The 16544-nt window shown below is 36.4% G+C and overlaps 1 protein-coding gene and 1 pseudogene across 4 annotated transcripts; one reads left to right on the top strand and one right to left on the bottom strand.

Moving 5' to 3' along the window:
* The first annotated feature begins 738 nt into the window (after window positions 1-738).
* On the top strand, window positions 739-2526 carry LOC116752051 (annotated as a pseudogene).
* NUDT12 (nudix hydrolase 12) lies at window positions 2025-16487 on the bottom strand. 4 transcript variants are annotated; one of them, XM_032628636.1, is made up of 7 exons: window positions 16208-16483; window positions 13749-13960; window positions 12601-13199; window positions 9013-9180; window positions 7875-7988; window positions 5236-5435; window positions 2025-4260 (listed from the first exon to the last, which is right to left on the bottom strand). In XM_032628636.1, exons 2-7 carry the CDS (start codon window positions 13952-13954, stop codon window positions 4150-4152), a joined length of 1398 nt encoding a protein of 465 aa, XP_032484527.1. In that variant the 5' UTR covers window positions 13955-13960; window positions 16208-16483; the 3' UTR covers window positions 2025-4149. The 4 variants fall into 4 exon arrangements, with proteins under 4 accessions (XP_032484527.1, XP_032484529.1, XP_032484528.1 ...); XM_032628638.1 differs by having other exon boundaries at window positions 16351-16470; XM_032628637.1 differs by having other exon boundaries at window positions 3137-4260; window positions 14483-16487.
* Between the last annotated feature and the right edge of the window lie 57 nt (window positions 16488-16544).

The following is a 16544-nucleotide window of genomic DNA, read 5'->3' as shown; positions in this document are numbered from 1 at the left end:
GCTGCACAGGCTTCTCATTGTGGTGGCTTCTCTTGTTGCAGAGCACAGGCTCTAGGCACGTGGGCTTCAGTACTTGTGACTCGCGTGCTCTAGAGTGCAGGCTCAGTAGTTGTGGCACACAGGCTTAGTTACTCCACAGTCAAATTTTATTATGTATCTAAATGTCTTATGTAAGTCTTAATTTTGTCTAAAGTCCTGATATCAATATTTTCATCAATTACTAAGAAAATCATTGTTCATTAGTAAAATAAAGTTTTGTTTGAGAAAGGTATTATTTAAATGAATTTTAGTACCTAAATTTTAATTAACAGGATTTGGTAAATTAAATTTTTTCTTCTTATCACCCCACATATACTTTGAGTAATAGTTTTTACTTCCTATTAGAGGGAGAATCCTGCACTGGGTTATACAGTACAGACTGTTGTAATTAAGTTAATTATAATTAATTGTATTAACAATTGTAAGTGGTTGTAATTGTGTGACTTTCACCAATTAATTAATTGATTCACCTTTAACGGATAAATTAATTAAATTCACCTTTCAGGATTTCCTTTTCCTTATCTATAAAAAAAAGGCAGTGAGCTACAAATATTGTCTTTAAGTTCTTTTCCAGTTCCAACATAGAATAGTAAAGAGCCAAATTATATAAATTTATACATTTATAAAGTACCTTTTAAAACAATTTCAAAACATCCTTATAAAATGAGTTTTATGTTGCAAAATTGTGAAATGCTGCAGTTTACTTTCTCTAAAATCTTACTGTTTCAGTTCTAAGATATGCTTATTAAATAAACGTTTCTTAGAATGTGTTGAAATAAGGCCAAAACCAAGATGTTGTATTTGAGTTTAATAAATGTTATTAGTAATGATTATATAATTTTCCCCTAATGAAGATACATTCCCTTATCACAAAATGACATAAGCCAGTGTTTTTATTAAATATGTAAATCTATCTGGGCTTTTATTTAATATTTGACCTTGAAAAGAATTCCTTGTAGATATGTTTAATTTCACTGAAAAAAGCAGAGACTCCTGATTTGTCTTAAGAACAACTTTGAGTAGAGCTAACAAATAGATATGTTAATTAATTTTATGTTTAAGAAGGGGGTCCCAGACACAGTGGTATTCTCTCACTGAAGTTCTCTTTCCCTGAGGGCGTGGTATAGTGCTCACTAATAGAGTTGTTAAAATAGAAAATTCTTAACACTGATCAAAACAGACTAGTAGTAACACTGTAACAGTGCCACTGTTAGAACAATGGAACCAGGAGAAAAAGTGGACTACAATGGGAAGATGAGCAAAAACCAGCTACTGACAACCAAAAGGACCTTCATGATAACGAAAGTATTAAAAATCAAGCTCAAAATTCATTAAAAATATTTTGTCTCATTTCTCAAAAAAGACCTTTAGTGAATGGTCTTATGCTTACAAGAGGTGCTGAAATTTAGGTTTATTTACATTTTCAGCACGTACTTCTTTACATGATTTCTCTTATTAGAAATACGGTTTTGTGAGATAAAACTGTGGAGCACAACTCCCCCCACCTCAGAAAGTTCAGAGAATGCTGACTCAGATTTAACAAAATCTGCGGAAATGTTATAATTTTTAAAAATATGAATTTTATCGTTAAGATGGAAGGTACATTTCGAAAATATTTCGAAAACCCAGTATGATATTTGTGTTGTGACGTTCTAAAGCGCATTAAACATTTCTAATCTTACTTGAGGAATAAATGGGATTAGAAATCAATTAGGGCGGGGTCTGAGGGCGGTGCGGCGCCGCGTGGGCGCGCACGCGCCTGAGCGCGCGCCCGTCCGCGGGCGGGATGCGGCGATCGCATCGCTTTCCGCTTCGGACGCGCGGTGGGTCTAGCCGGTGTCTGTGCGGCAATAACACGTCGACCCCGCTGCCCGCCATCGTGTCCGCCGTCCGGAAGGCCTTCGCTGCGGTGATTTTCCTTCAAGGATTGGGAGACACGGGACCGGTTATGTCTGTAACATTAAATATGAACGTGGCCATGCCTACTTGGTTTGACATTTATTGGGCTTTCACCAGATTCACAGGAAGATGAAGCTGGAATTAAGCAGCAGAAAGTGTAAAATCTTTGATAGAGCAAGAGGTGAAGAATGGCATTCCTTCTAACAGAATTATTTTGGGAGGATTTTCTCAAGGAGGAGCTTTATCTCTGTACATGGCACTGACCACAGCAGAAGCCGGCCGGCGTCACCGCTCTCAGCTGCTGGCTGCCGCTGCGAGCTTCCTTTCCACAGGGTCTTATCAGTGGCGTGAATAGAGACATTTCTATTCTTCAGTGCCATGGAGATTTGGATCCTTTAGTTCCCCTAGTGTTTGGTCCTCCACTGCTGAAAGGCTGAAAACCTTGGTAAATCCAGCCAATGTAACCTTCAAAACCTCTGGAGGCATGATGCACAGTTCATGTCAACAGGAAATGATGGATATCAAGCAGTTCATTGATAAACTCCTACCTCCCATTGATTGACGTCACTAAGAGACCTTGTGGAGAAGTGCACACCAGCATCATCGTAGAGTATAAGCTTTTTCCTGTGCCCGATCTTGAAACCTCTGATGTTCGCAGTGTTAAAATGTTTTGCAAATACACACCAATGACACAGACTAAATGAATCTCCTCGTGGGAAATTTGTGATCTGTTAAGTTTCTATCTATAATATGATCCAGAATATACTAGTATTAAAATAGGTGAAGCAGCTAGCTTCTTTCTCCCAAATGTAATTCAGCTAAATAATAAAATACTGCAACCAGATTTTTTATTACATCACTTGAAAATTATTAGTATGCTTAATGAAAACTTGTTCAGGTATAAATGAGCAGTTAAGACAGGTTATGCATGCTTTAACTTAGACTCTGGACTTATTCCCAAATTTGTCACTATGCAGTATCTGCATTTTTATATATGTGTTCACATGTGCTTAATGATTATAATACATAGTAAGAATGTGTTATTACATTATTCCTAATTATAGGGATAATGCTTCTAAGTGTCATGGCCCTTTTATTTTGGGGACCAGGTTTTTCTTTCCTGAATATAATTTCTATTTAATATTCTTTTTCCTCTCTAGAAATGAAATATGTTCTTTCTTTTTTATCCTTCATAACAGACCAAATATTGCCTACTTGCCATAAACATCTGCTGTCAATACATGCTGTAATTTGACATTCTGAATCAGACATGATGGCATTGAAAATGTATTTATACTTGTAGAAAGAAACCAGACATCCCTTCAAAGTTTCTGCACTACTTCTTAAACTGGACCTTTGTCTGCAGTTTAGGCCTGCAGAGTTACTAGAATCTTCAGTCCAGGTAACGAGAATAATTCTGTGGTAGTATTTTTCTGTAATTATCTGGAAGAATAATTAGGTCATGTTCTAGTATGTTTTGAAATATTTAAGACTGATCTTACAAACTGTCATTTCTAAGATGATTTGCTCTAAGATGATTTGCTCTAAGATGATTCTTCTCGTAGCACAGAGTTTTAGTTTACTTATTTTGCACATAGGTTTGAAACCGACTGCTATAGGAAATGAACAATCCCATTCAAAGAATCTGCTTTACTTTTATCTGCCAATGGACTTATTTGAAATTTTCACTGTAGTCAGAGAGGATCTTTTTAAGTTAGTTTTTGTGCAAACATAAAAGTAGCAATTATTTGATTTTAAATAGATTTTTATGGTGTAGTTACCACCCAGGTTAATATGTAGCAAAAATGTATGCTTGATATTTCTGAACTGTTGTTAATTTTTTTGCTGTATCCCAACTGACCAGAACACTGTTAGGAATGCTTTATAAATGGGTGCTACTTGATGATGGAAACGATTTTGTATGGACAGTATAGGATGTTAATAATGAAGCCATATGTTTATGTCTGGATTTACAGTTTTTAAACAATCATTTACTAAGTCATTTTGCTTTTATCTTTAAGAATATAAACTATTGTTTCACACATATCAGCAAGATCTAATTTATGGCAAGAAATATTCTGTTGAAATGTTGTGCTGTAATGTGGGAAAATGTAAATCTTTTTCATGGTTTCTATCAGTGTGAAATAAAATTTAATTTTGACTTAAAAAAAAAGAAATCAATTAGACATAGTCAAAGTTTAGTTATTTGATTTAGAGATTGGGGTTCATTCCAATCCAGTGTTTGATTAGTTGATGTGCAATAGCTCGGCTTGGTGGCACAAAGAATGCCTGCTGCTTCCCTTTGGTCAGAACATCCACAACCTAAAATACACCACAATAAAACATATTAGGATTTTAAAACTGTCTGTCATACTTAAATACTATTTCTATGCTTATACAATTCAACTAAAATGTAATGACTTTTACAGTGAATAACAACAGGAGAAAGTAATAACATCTATATTCAACATGCAAAATTTAGTGCACTATTTTTAGTTGCTTCATTGAGTCAGTGATTCAATTTTTAAAATATTCCAGAAAGACATTTTTCCTGATGAAAATAAGGTTATGAAAAAGCAAAGTATATGCTACACATTTATTTTCAAAGTGAAAATCAACTTTTGGAAAAAATTCCCTTTTATCCTTTTATAAAATTCTGGAAAAAAAATCTAATTTCTACTTTTTTTGAGGTTGAGCGTAAAATAAAATTAATTTTGTGTAAGTGTAGTCACTAAGGATTTCAGGTCTTCACTACTGTAGAGTATCCATCTGTTTTCTATACAAAGACATTGGGTTATACAAAACACAGACAAGTAATTTATCTTTCATTGTATTACTTAAGGATGAGTTTTAAAAAGTTCTGTGAGTGTATCTGTTATACAGTTTCGTCAGTCTTGTCAAGTACATTTAAAATGAACAAGAACTTTTCAAAACTTATATGCATTTTTACTGATATTTTTGGAGTTACTTGCTTTAATGCTACAAACTAAAATATGTCTAATAATAATATTCCTGCTTCTCATCTCTGAAATAATGTTCACCCATTTTAAGGCCACTGAAAGGTATCATTAATCTCAAGGAATGGCATTTGAAATGAGAAAACGGCACAGAATCATCATTACTAGAGGAATCTCACAGAAGGAGTTAACAGTGGACACATCAATTACATTGTAATCCATGAATGATGAGGGGGCCATAGCCATTCATTCAACTTGTTGAAAACATGTATCCTTGCTACATGCCCAAACCAACAGAGTCAGAGAATCAATAGAAGAAGGAAATTAAATTGAACTTCACCTGTTCTCTAGTGAACCAGCGGGCATCCTCTATTTCATTCTTGTCAACTTTAATTTCTGTAGACACTGCCACAGCTAAGCAACCAATCATTAAGGAGGAGGGCATAGGCCATGGTTGACAAGAGACATACTGAACACGGCCAACTTTGACTCCACTTTCTTCTTCTACTTCTCTCCGAACAGCATCTTCTATTGTCTCCCCTAACCAAATGGGGCAAAAGAACATGTAGCTGATGAACATACCCTGGACATTTTGTGCTCCAAATGGTTCAAACATTTGGAAAACACTTTGGACAGAAACCCAATTCAAAGAATCAGAAAGCAGAAACCTAAAACGAGATTGGAATTCAAGAAACATTATTTCTTTTTTTTGGTGGTACTCGGGCCTCTCACTGTTGTGGCCTCTCCTGTTGCGGAGCACAGGGTCCAGACGCGCAGGCTCAGCGGCCATGGCTCACGGGCCCAGCCACTCCGCGGCACGTGGGATCTTCCCAGACCGGGGCACGAACCCGTGTCCCCTGCATCAGCAGGCGGACTCAACCACTGCGCCACCAGGGAAGCCCAAGAAACATTATTTCTTATATGACTACCTACAGAATCAAAATGCCAAGAAACTTTTCATTTCTTAAAGTTCTAAATTTGTTATATTTTAAAAATTATAACATCTACGAGTATCCAGCACCTACTTACTGCTGGCTAAACACTATGCAAACGCTTTATATATTATGTTGTTTATGTAGCTAACCTTTTCCTCACTAAAATCTCGAAACATTTTTTTATGTTGTCAAACAATTATTGCAGATAACTTTTTTCCAAAGAGTTAAAAACTACAATTTTAAAAACAGCATACAATGAAACTCATTATTTTTCTCTTACCAAATGATTATTTTTCTCTATATAATTGTTGACCCAGCTATAATAAAGTGATGCCTATAAATGTAATTTATATTTCTGATTTGTTAAAACTGAGAATTAGAATAAAGGGAATAGTTTCTAAGTTAAATTTATCTGAAAGTTTAGAAATAGTTTGCTATTTAAATACAGCTTTCTATTTCAAATAGATTGGTAAATTTCCTATATTAAAATTAATTTATATTCATAAAATTAGTGAAAAGATAACTCATAGACTAGCATAAGATATTTGTAAGACCAAACTAAATAAAGATTAGCATACAATACATATTTAAAACCCCTAAAATCAATAAGAAAAAAAGATCAACAACCAAAACAAAAATAGGCAAAGAAGCTAAAAATGTAAAATTCAGGGGAAAAGAAACTGGATGCCTAATACATATCTGAAAAAAGATGCTCCATCAGCAGGGAAATAAAAATTAAAACGACAATGACATAACCATTTCATAACCATCAGAATGGCAAATAAAAATCTTGATATTCCTAACTTGGTGAAGATGAGGAATAATAGACATTTCATGTACTTCCAGAGGGAGTGTAAATTGGTAGGAACACTTCAGAAAACAACTTGGCAATATGTGGAAAAGATTAAGATGCTCATATTCTATGAGCTAGCAATTCTACTCTCAGATATACACTCTATGGAGGCTTATACCACTCCTTGCAAATGTGTACAAGGAGTAGTTCAAGAATATTCACTGCAGTGTTGTTTGTAATAGTAAAAGCTTTGAAATAAACTAAATGTCCAACAGCAGAATTGGATAAATGAATTGCAGAATATTCATAAATGGAAGGCTATACAGCAGTTAAAAAAAATGACCTAGAGCTACTTAGAGGCAGCACAGAAATTAACAGCATGGACTCAGAGCCAAACTGCCCAGGTTTGAATCCCTGCCCTATCACTTACTAGCTGTTTGATCCTGGGCAAGTTATTCAGCCCCTGTACCTTAGTGCCCCATCTGTAAAACTGCTGAAATACCACCTACTTTATAAGCTTGTATGAGGATCACATGATTTAATACAAAGAAAGCCTTCAGGAAAGTGTGGCACTACATATGTTTAGTACTATTATTATCTATCAATGTAGATTAATATTGGAAGTTGAGATTAAACGTGTTAATTAGATATATTAATTCATTTATTCCGCAAATATTTACTGAACTACTACAACATATCAGGCATATGCTCTAAAGGTTTAGGATAGAGCAATAAATAAAACAAAGTCCTTGCCTTTATGGAACTTACATTCTGGTACTAGCGAATAATAAACAAATAAATAGGTAGATAAATAGATAAATACATACATATATACCATGTTAGGTGCTGATGAGTGCTGTAGGGAAAAATCAGACTGGATGACAGGGATTGTAAATGCAGGGTGTAGGGCTAACTAATGTATTTAGGGCTATCAGGGAAGGCCTCTCTGAAACGGTGACAATTGAGCCTAGTACAGAAGGAAGTGAGGTGTATATCATGCAGATACCTTGGGTAAGGGCAATATATGAAAGATATATGAAAGAGCAAATAATGAATTTTTAAAACAAAACTATTCCACTGGTAAAAATAAAAATTATATCATCTAAAATACACAGAAAATATTTTAAAATATCCCAGTTTTATAACATGATAATTTATCAGAGATTATTTCTCAAATGCTGTCCAAACTTTTTATTTAGAAATTATAAGTTAAATGAAAATTACTATAAAAATTATTAAGAAAAGGCTTACCAGGTTCAATAAATCCAGCAAGGCAGGTAAACATGCCTGGAGGAAATCTTTTCTGCCTGCCTAAAAGACATTTGGTCCCATCTGGATGAATAACTTGCATGATTACTACTGGATCTGTTTAAAAAAAAAAAAAAAATCAGATGTATGAATGACAGGAAAAAATAATTTAGACTCACTGTGTAAAGTCACTGTCTAGTAGGATAATAAAAACATGCATCTCCTGTAAGAACAAGACTTTTGTCTAGTTACAAGAGACTGTTTCTTTCTGCCAGGAGACAGAGTATTTCAGGAAAACTGCATAGAATATTGTCAGTAAGCTAAAGAAAGATCATTTTTGTCTTCTTTCTCATCTTAATAGCAACATTCATTGTGTATTTATGGTATGCTAGGCTTATTTTTATTTTTTAATTAGAAAGAAGTTTGAGTAGGTAATACATGGCATGGAGAAAATTCAAATTTTACCATAGCAAATGTACTGAATTTCCCTATTCCTTCCATCGCAGTCCTTAACAAAATGTTTTTAAAAGATAATGTGGCTCTATGATTGAGTTTAATCCATTAAAAAAATTACTTTAAATAATAGTTCCTCTCTCGAGAAGTCACTAATTCAGTAAATTCGCCTCACTAGATCACAACTGAGAACCGGTAATCAAATGTAAAAGGCTCCTAAGCAGCAAACATATATGTCACTAAGCCATGCACTTTACTCCCAGGAGACCTCCTCAGGTGTTGCTGAGTCTATCCTTTTTTCACACAACTTTAAAGGGCTGGGTTATCAGATTTCTAATTCCACAGCCAACTCAAAGCACCAATTAGGAGGAGAGAAAGTACAGGCAGACACCAGCAGTAATGAGAAGCTAGCTCCAGGCTCTACTGCTTTGGTGATGCCACAAGCAGGTACTTTGAAATCATGTATCTCAATGCATCAAATTCATGCTGATTAACCTAGGGTTAAGAAGGGTAGTAAAAGTCATCAAAGTATGTAATACTTTAATAATTATACTCTTAATAGTTAAATTAAACATGCTTTCAATAAAAAGGTAAGCCCCTCAGCAACTCAAAATCTTGTCTTTCCAGAATGCCTTATTCCCTAAGATTTCCAGATGGCTGAGGTTTCACTGTAAAAGAAAAGGCTTACCAACTCTTGGATATGATGTATTGTGAACACCATGGAGGCTAGGACAGTCTTCTTTTAAGCATACTCTTTTATAGCCACCTTCTTCAATTTTAGTTGCACTTCCACAGGTTGGGCAGAACTTATATCGACTGTGCCAGGCGAGGACAGATCTTGCTTGAGCTACAACCCCTACGAGAGAAGCAAGAGAAGTTTTACTTCTGTGACAAATTGTAAACAAATTAATATAGAAGTAAAATATTCTTAGGTCATAATAAAGATGTACACTGTATTTTCTGAATAGCTGTGTGCTCAAGGGTTTTATTATTCCTATTTTTATGATCTGTATCTTTCTTTTAAAGTAAAAGATTTAATTCTACAGATGACAAATGAAAATTAGATTTACCTTTAATTTGGACTAATAAAATATTGTCTCTCATATAACTCTCATATAAGATAGCTATACTGGGACTTCCCTGGTGGCTCAGTTGTTAAGAATCCGCCTGCCAATGCAGGGGACATGGGTTCGATCCCTGGTCCAGGAAGATCCCACATGCCGCAGAGCAACTAAGCCTGTGCACTACAACTACTGAGCCTGCGCTCTAGAGCCCGCAAGCCACAACTACTGAGCCCGCATGCCACAACTACTGCAACTTGCGCACCTAGAGCCCATGCTCTCCAACAAGAAAAGCCACTGCAATAAGAATCACGTGCACCGCAATGAAGAGTAGCCCCCGCTTGCCGCAACTAGAGAAAGTCTGCGCGCTGCAACGAAGACCCAATGCAGCCAAAAATAAGTAAATAAAATAAATAAATTTATTTAAAAAAAAGATAGAGGTACTAACATCTGTATACACTGTATTAGTTTCGGCATTTACTATAGGTGATTTGTAAATTTTGGATATGCATGACTCTAGCATATAGTGACTTTACAAATAGTGACTTTTATAAAAATACACTACAAAGACAGTTCTTAACTTAGATTTGGGCCATAACTAGGCCATTTCCTAGCCATTACTAGGAAACTGTAGGAACCCGTCTCTACTTTCCTTGGGACTAAGACAATACTGGTCTGTGTCACTGTGGAACATATTCTGTTTACAACTAGAAACTACATAGAATAATTTTTAAAAAATATTGTGTTTACAACTTTTGTGATTAACTTTGTTTATGACAAAAATGCCTAATAGAATAAATCTTAGAATATGTACACTTTGTCTACAGCCTTTACCCTGATACTTCAAAAAAGAATTAATATGGCCTGACCAAAAATACTAGAATTGGGGCAATAAGCGTAGAAATGCTACATTTCAAATGCCTGACAAAACCTCTCTCCTAAAATAGACTATTCGGTCTAAGGATTTTGGAGTAAACAAAACAATCAGAAACAGCAATAACAACATTTTAAACTAGGAAAAATGCAATTAATAAACCATAAATAAAAACAAACGTAACACTGAAATTCAGTGAACCATAGGCAACATTAAATATCTGCCTGCTCTGTTACTGTGTATTATGTAATTTACCTCAAGGTATCGCATGATTTCAGTATCATCACAATACAAAAAGCTAACATTTGGGCTTCCCCAGTGGTGCAGTGGTTGAGAGTCTGCCTGCCGATGCAGGGGACACGGGTTCGTGCCCCGGTCCGGGAAGATCCCATATGCCGCGAAGCGGCTGGGCCCGTGAGCCGTGGCTGCTAAGCCTGTGCGTCTGGAGCCTGTGCTCCGCAACGGGAGAGGCCACAACAGTGAGAGGCCCGCATAGCGGGGGGGGGGGGGGGGGGGGGGGAAGCTAACATTTACTGAGTACTTACTATGTGTCAAGCACCTGGCAAAGGTCTTTACATACATTATCTTATTTAATGTTTAGAGCAACACTATAATGTAGGTCCTATTATTATCCTCATTTTTGGGAGGAGGAAACTGAGGCAGACAGAGGTTAAGTATCTATGTAAGGTTACAAAGCAGCTGAGTAAAACAGCCTCGGTTTTCTTACTAGCTTTTTTTTAAAGATCCTTTTGATCTTAAAATTATATATACAGCTTCAAAGAAAGGATATTTTCTTTTAAAAAGTGTTGTGTTTTTTCCACAGATGTGGGGAATAAAACATACCACCCCAGATTTTGGGATGAGTGCTAAGAAGTCTCTGGAAGAGCCTACCAGATCGCCTAAGAGAATGTGGACATTGAGAAGTGACCCCTTCCTCACCTCTCATTAACTCATCAGTCTACTGTAATATACCTTCTATTCCACTGACACTCCTCTCATCAAATTCATCAACAGCTTCATGTTATCAAACCAAAGATTCTTTAAAAAAAAAAATTTTTGTCATCTTACTCAAATTCTCAGCAGCATTCAATATATTTGACTACTAACGCCAAGAAATACTTTGCTCTCTTGGTTTCCATGAGCACATTCTCCTGTTTTCTTCTTACCTTACGGCCGCACTGTCAACATCATCTTTGATGGCTCCTCTCCTATCTGACCTCTAAATTTAGGGGGATTCAGGTTCTTTTTTTTGCTTGCTCTCAACTCTAAGTAATCTCAGAAATTTCCTGGGATTTAAATACCACCTTTGTGTTGATGACTGCCATACAGGTACATTCCAGTTCCTCTCCTTAGTTCCAGATTCTATTTCCCTTCTCTGAAAGTTAACATGCCCAAAGTGAAAATCTTGATTTACTTCAAGTCTGTCCTGCTTCCCTCACTCTACCCATCATTCTATATTATTTTATCAAGAAAGAGTACTACTATCTACCAAATTACTAAAGTCTCAAACTTAGCAGTCATTCTTGATCTTTTCTTTCATTATTATATACCCCATACCCACTCCATTAGCAAGTACCGCTGATTTGCTCTCCAAAATATGTCTTGAATGTACCACTTTTCCTCCATCTCCCCTATTATCATCTTAACAACTCAGACGTAGTCTAGGTTACCAGCATCTCTTTCTCACTTATAAGTCTCAACCTACTGTTCAAGCCCTATCAGTTCTACCTCCTGAATATCGCAAACTCTCCCTTTCTCTCTACTCCACTAATCCAAGCCACTGCAATCTCTTACCTGGGCTACTGTAATCTCCAGTCCCCTCTTAATAGGACTCCTGACTTCCACACTTAATTATCTACAGTTCATGATCTACAAAGCAGCCAGAGTGAGGTTTTTTTTTTTTTTTTTTTTTAAACCTAGGCCAGGTTATAACATTTAAATGGAATTTAGAATAAAATCCCTCATTCTTACCATGATATATATGACCCCACATGAACTGGCATAGCAAGCAACAGACAGCAAAGCAAAACAGTCAAGGTCTTTGCCATTATGCTCAGTGTACAGCAGGCACTCAATAATCATTCACTAAAAAATCAAGTGAAACCAGTATGCATTAGGGTTAATTCTGGGGAAACTAATCCTGGCTGATTAAAACTGCTGTAACCACCCAGGAGAGTAGTCCTCTAGGGTGAGAACTTTAGGCAGTTTCTAATGAAGACAGCCTAATTTCATTGCTTCCTGGAAAGAGTGTGCTTCCTAGAAATTGTGGATACATGCAATTTCAATCCAGTACCAAAAATCAGATTATTACCAATACAAGTAAACAGTGTTCACTTCTTACCAGCTTCTTTTTCTTTCAATTGCAGAAGAGCTGGCATTGGAGGATGAAGAAAATAGCAATTTTCATGTCTTTGCTTAAATTCTTCAGCAGCAACAGGATCTATATCTAAAGCAAACCAGGCAACCAACGCATCTTTTTCTGCATCTTTTTCTTGTGAGACTTCCCCAGCATAATTAAATAACTCTTTTTTCATTTCAAGTTCTACTCCAAGGAAAATCAAGGTGATCTTCTCAGGCTGAGCCAAATAATCCTTTATATCTGTGTAGTTCAGCTGACAAAGCCTGACTTCCGGCTGTTGGAAACTTTCTTCATTGCCACCTAGAGTAACCAAGGGATTTAAATCTGAGAAAAGGATATAAACTGTGGCTGGATGGCTTTCTTTTGCTAACAGCCAGTCAGAATTATTTCTTTTTTCACTTTTCCGGTCCAGTAGTGTCTTGCTAAAATAATTTTCACATTCTTCCATTTCACTGGTTAGGAACCAAGGCTTCTTCCCACCTTTAGCATTAGCTAGTAAATTAGCTATATGCTTATAACCCCAAAATTTAGCAATATCCAGTGCAGTCTGCCTTGATTTATTGATAATGGATCTGTCGCACCTATGGATGGAAGCAAAAAAGTAAAGAAACATTTTCTTCAGTATTTATTACAATATTTCCAGATGTACGTGATAGCCCCTCTATTTAATAATTGCATATATTTCTTTTTGTTTTAGCACATAATATACTAATGGAAAGGTAAAAGAAACAATCATAAATGATTAAAAGTTAGAGACAGCAGATATTTAAAATTTCTGGAAGATTATTTATAAAATAAAAAAAGCATACGTTTTATGTGCTATAATGAGATATTAAATTTTTACAAGGAGTTTTCTATAGTCATAGTGGGTAGATTTACACATTCTATTTGGGAGAAAAAAATTAATTTAACTCAATTTCTTTGCTGTTAAGTATGAAGAGTTAATTTCCCAATTAAAAAAAGTTAAAAAATTTTAATTAGAAATTACGCTATTATATAACAAGACTGTTCAATGAGTTATTTACAAGCCCAATGTTATAAATATGGCTATAAGAAAAATGTAAAAGAAAATACGTAAACCAGAAATTAAACCAGATACTCCTTCAGGTGGTACAGCCTAAAATGTTTACCCTTTCTCAAGCAGAAACTGGACAACATCTGGGTGCCCATTCCTTGCAGCATACATTAAAGCAGTCCAGCCATTTTCAGAAGTTTCATTGAGAAGAGATGGAGAATGACTGAGCATTACTGTTAACCTGGCAATATCTCCTTCTGCAGCTGAATAGTGAAATTGGGATGTAATTTCTTGGTTTGGACTTCTTTTTACAGAAGACATTTCTTCCTTAAAATAGGAAAATGGGAAAAAAAACTCATTTGCAATTGCTTTCTTGTATCAATGATTGACCATTATCAGGGTGCTGATATAATTAGAATATTAGTTATGGTTCCTAAAATAATATACTCTTAAAAAGGTAACTAGTAGTCAACTGTCATCACAGCATACATTTCAAAACTGTTATCAGTTGAGAATTTTAAATATAATTCAATGTGGGGGATGTATAAAATAATGTATAAAGAACTTTGGTGGAATACAGTTGAAGGGGGTGACATCATTGGGAGGGGGAATAAGGTAACAGACATTACAAAGAGGAAAGTGTATTTCAGGCAAACCAGAGGGACTTCAATATGGATCAGGGCATGAGGGGAGTTAAAGCAAGCAGACAGAAATAAAGACAAATGTTTTCAGCAGATGCCAAGTAGTATTCTTAGAATCTGTGGTACTAGAAACAGATCTGTCCTCTCAGGGAAATTATGATCCTATTCAAAAAGCTACGTTTCACATGAAAAAAATTTATTGCTTTACCTCGCATAGTTAATTCTGCTAATCCATCAGGGAATGATTTTTGCTCATGGTGTGAGGTAGGGGTCACGATACATTTTATCCCAATAGATAATCCATTTGACTCAGCATCATTCTTGAATTCACTATCTTTGTCCCATTACATTGCCGTATTATCCTTTTCACAAATGAGATGACCATATATTTTGGACCTATTATTGGACACTGTTCTATTGGTCACTTTGTCTATACTTGAATCACAGAAGCTTTTAAAACCATTAACTTTGTCTGCTTTGTTACTGTTATTTCAGTAAGAAAGAAAATAATTGTTCCATACCTTTTAATAAATGTTGCCTAATTGTGGACTGAATGTGGTAGGGCACAAACTGAGCTTTTTTGTGTGTGGGGGTGGAAATGGTTCATATTTCAGTTGTCTATAAATTTCTCAAAGTACTTTTTGTAAGGTATGTTTTTTTTTTCTATGAAATTCTATTAAGAAAAGATTTGGGATTCTAACTAGGTTTCTACCATTCTGAGCATAAGGTATTGAGGCTAAAGAGAAAGAAAGGTTATAATCCATAATTTTTGACAGCAGTTGTCTCTAGGGTTCTGACACTGCAATTTTGTTGATCAGTTGTGTAGTAGGAATAGCATGACAATATAAAAAGAAAAAAGTGGGCTTTGTGACTGTTTACCTTACCTGTTTATATCTTTCTGCTACCTATAAATAGGTCAAAACTACTCACAGGAATAGAAACAAAATAGTGAAATTCTGTATACAACTTAAAGTAGGAGTGACTTCTAGATTAGAAAACAATTTTTTATTTCTTTTGATTTACTCTAAAATTTACTTCACCATTCTCTTCATATTAAGATTCCAAAATGCTTTAAAAACATTATGAATAACGAAAGCTATAACTTTTCAGGACTTTATTTTGCACTGCTGTATACTGACTCATGTATGGTCTCCCTTTAAAGTTGCCTTTTCCTTAAAATCATATCATACAGGTTCTCCAGTTAGGTTTACTTCAGGCAATATTTAAGTCATGGTCACTTCCTTACCTTCTCCACAGCCCACTTAGTGCAGGTTGACTGCAAAACTGGCCTCCAAAAATATAGTACCATTCACTACCCCCAGCGCAATGCTTATGCATACAGTAGTCTCAGGTGAAAAGAAGTGGAAAATGCACTTTCTCCCTTAGCTTTCTCAGCAGAAAAGCCATCTAGAAATAGAACCATTACTCATTCCAGAAGAACACACAAAGTCTAAAGTCCACCTCTACTGTTTGATTTACTTTTTCACTTCTCTTTGTCAGGTTCTCCTGAAGGTAAGGATTTGAAGGCAGGATGAGGTGATTCAGTTAGCTAAATGCTGCCCTTGCTGTCCAAGAACACGGACTATCCTGAGAAGTCATTTTAAAGAATCTTGAGTTTAAAGAGTCTTAGATTTAGCCAAACGAACATCCATTTTTACGGATGTGTACCCCGGTGCCCCTGACTGGTCCAAGGTCACATGGCTCAAGAGACAGGGCAGACCTCAAATACAGCTTTGTCACTTAAGTCACCGACCATTATTTCTTGGGCGTTCAAGAGGGCCATCTAACCGACCAAGCGCCACCCATTGCACGGTCTCTCCAATGTCTCCAAACAGTCAAATACCTTGAGAGTTTATTCCCTTGGCAGTACTGTGAGATTACTTTTATTTAAAAACGTGAAAGCACACATGAAGCAGCACTTCTTTTTCCCCACCTCAAAGACTGCGCTGGATCGTGTGAGTCCCCAGCCCCGTCCCCGGCGCCTGGGCTGCAAGTCCAAGCGCGAGGCCGCGCAACACCACCCAGCAGGGAAGGGCCCGACAGCGCGGAGACCCTAGAGCACAGAGAACTGGTTACCAGCTCCAGAAGCGGCACTGGGCCGACTAACTCGCCGCTGCTGCTACTAACCCACAGGTGACCAGAATAGAAGAACGCAGGTTGTACTCGAGGAACCAGGAAACCCCCTCGCTCGCTCTTCCCGGCGCCGGATGGAGCCTCTCAAACTTCCGGCGAAGGGCCGGTGTCCTCGCACGGCTTTATGGGAGGTGTAG

Source organism: Phocoena sinus, chromosome 3, assembly GCF_008692025.1.
Source record: "Phocoena sinus isolate mPhoSin1 chromosome 3, mPhoSin1.pri, whole genome shotgun sequence".
NCBI lineage: Eukaryota > Metazoa > Chordata > Mammalia > Artiodactyla > Phocoenidae > Phocoena > Phocoena sinus.
Note: the sequence above shows the minus strand (reverse complement) of the source record. Positions and strands in the feature narration are given on the sequence as shown.

Excerpts from the sequence above, each read along its gene's own strand:
- NUDT12 (XM_032628637.1), bottom strand. The coding sequence starts at position 13,954 with ATGTCTTCTGTAAAAAGAAGTCCAAACCAAGAAATTACATCCCAATTT. Across the intron at positions 9,181-12,600 it reads ATTGAAAGAAAAAGAAGCTG|GGGTTGTAGCTCAAGCAAGA; the intron begins GTAAGAAGTGAA and ends CTTCTCTCGTAG. Across the intron at positions 4,261-5,235 it reads GCTGGTTCACTAGAGAACAG|GTTGTGGATGTTCTGACCAA; the intron begins GTGAAGTTCAAT and ends GGTGTATTTTAG.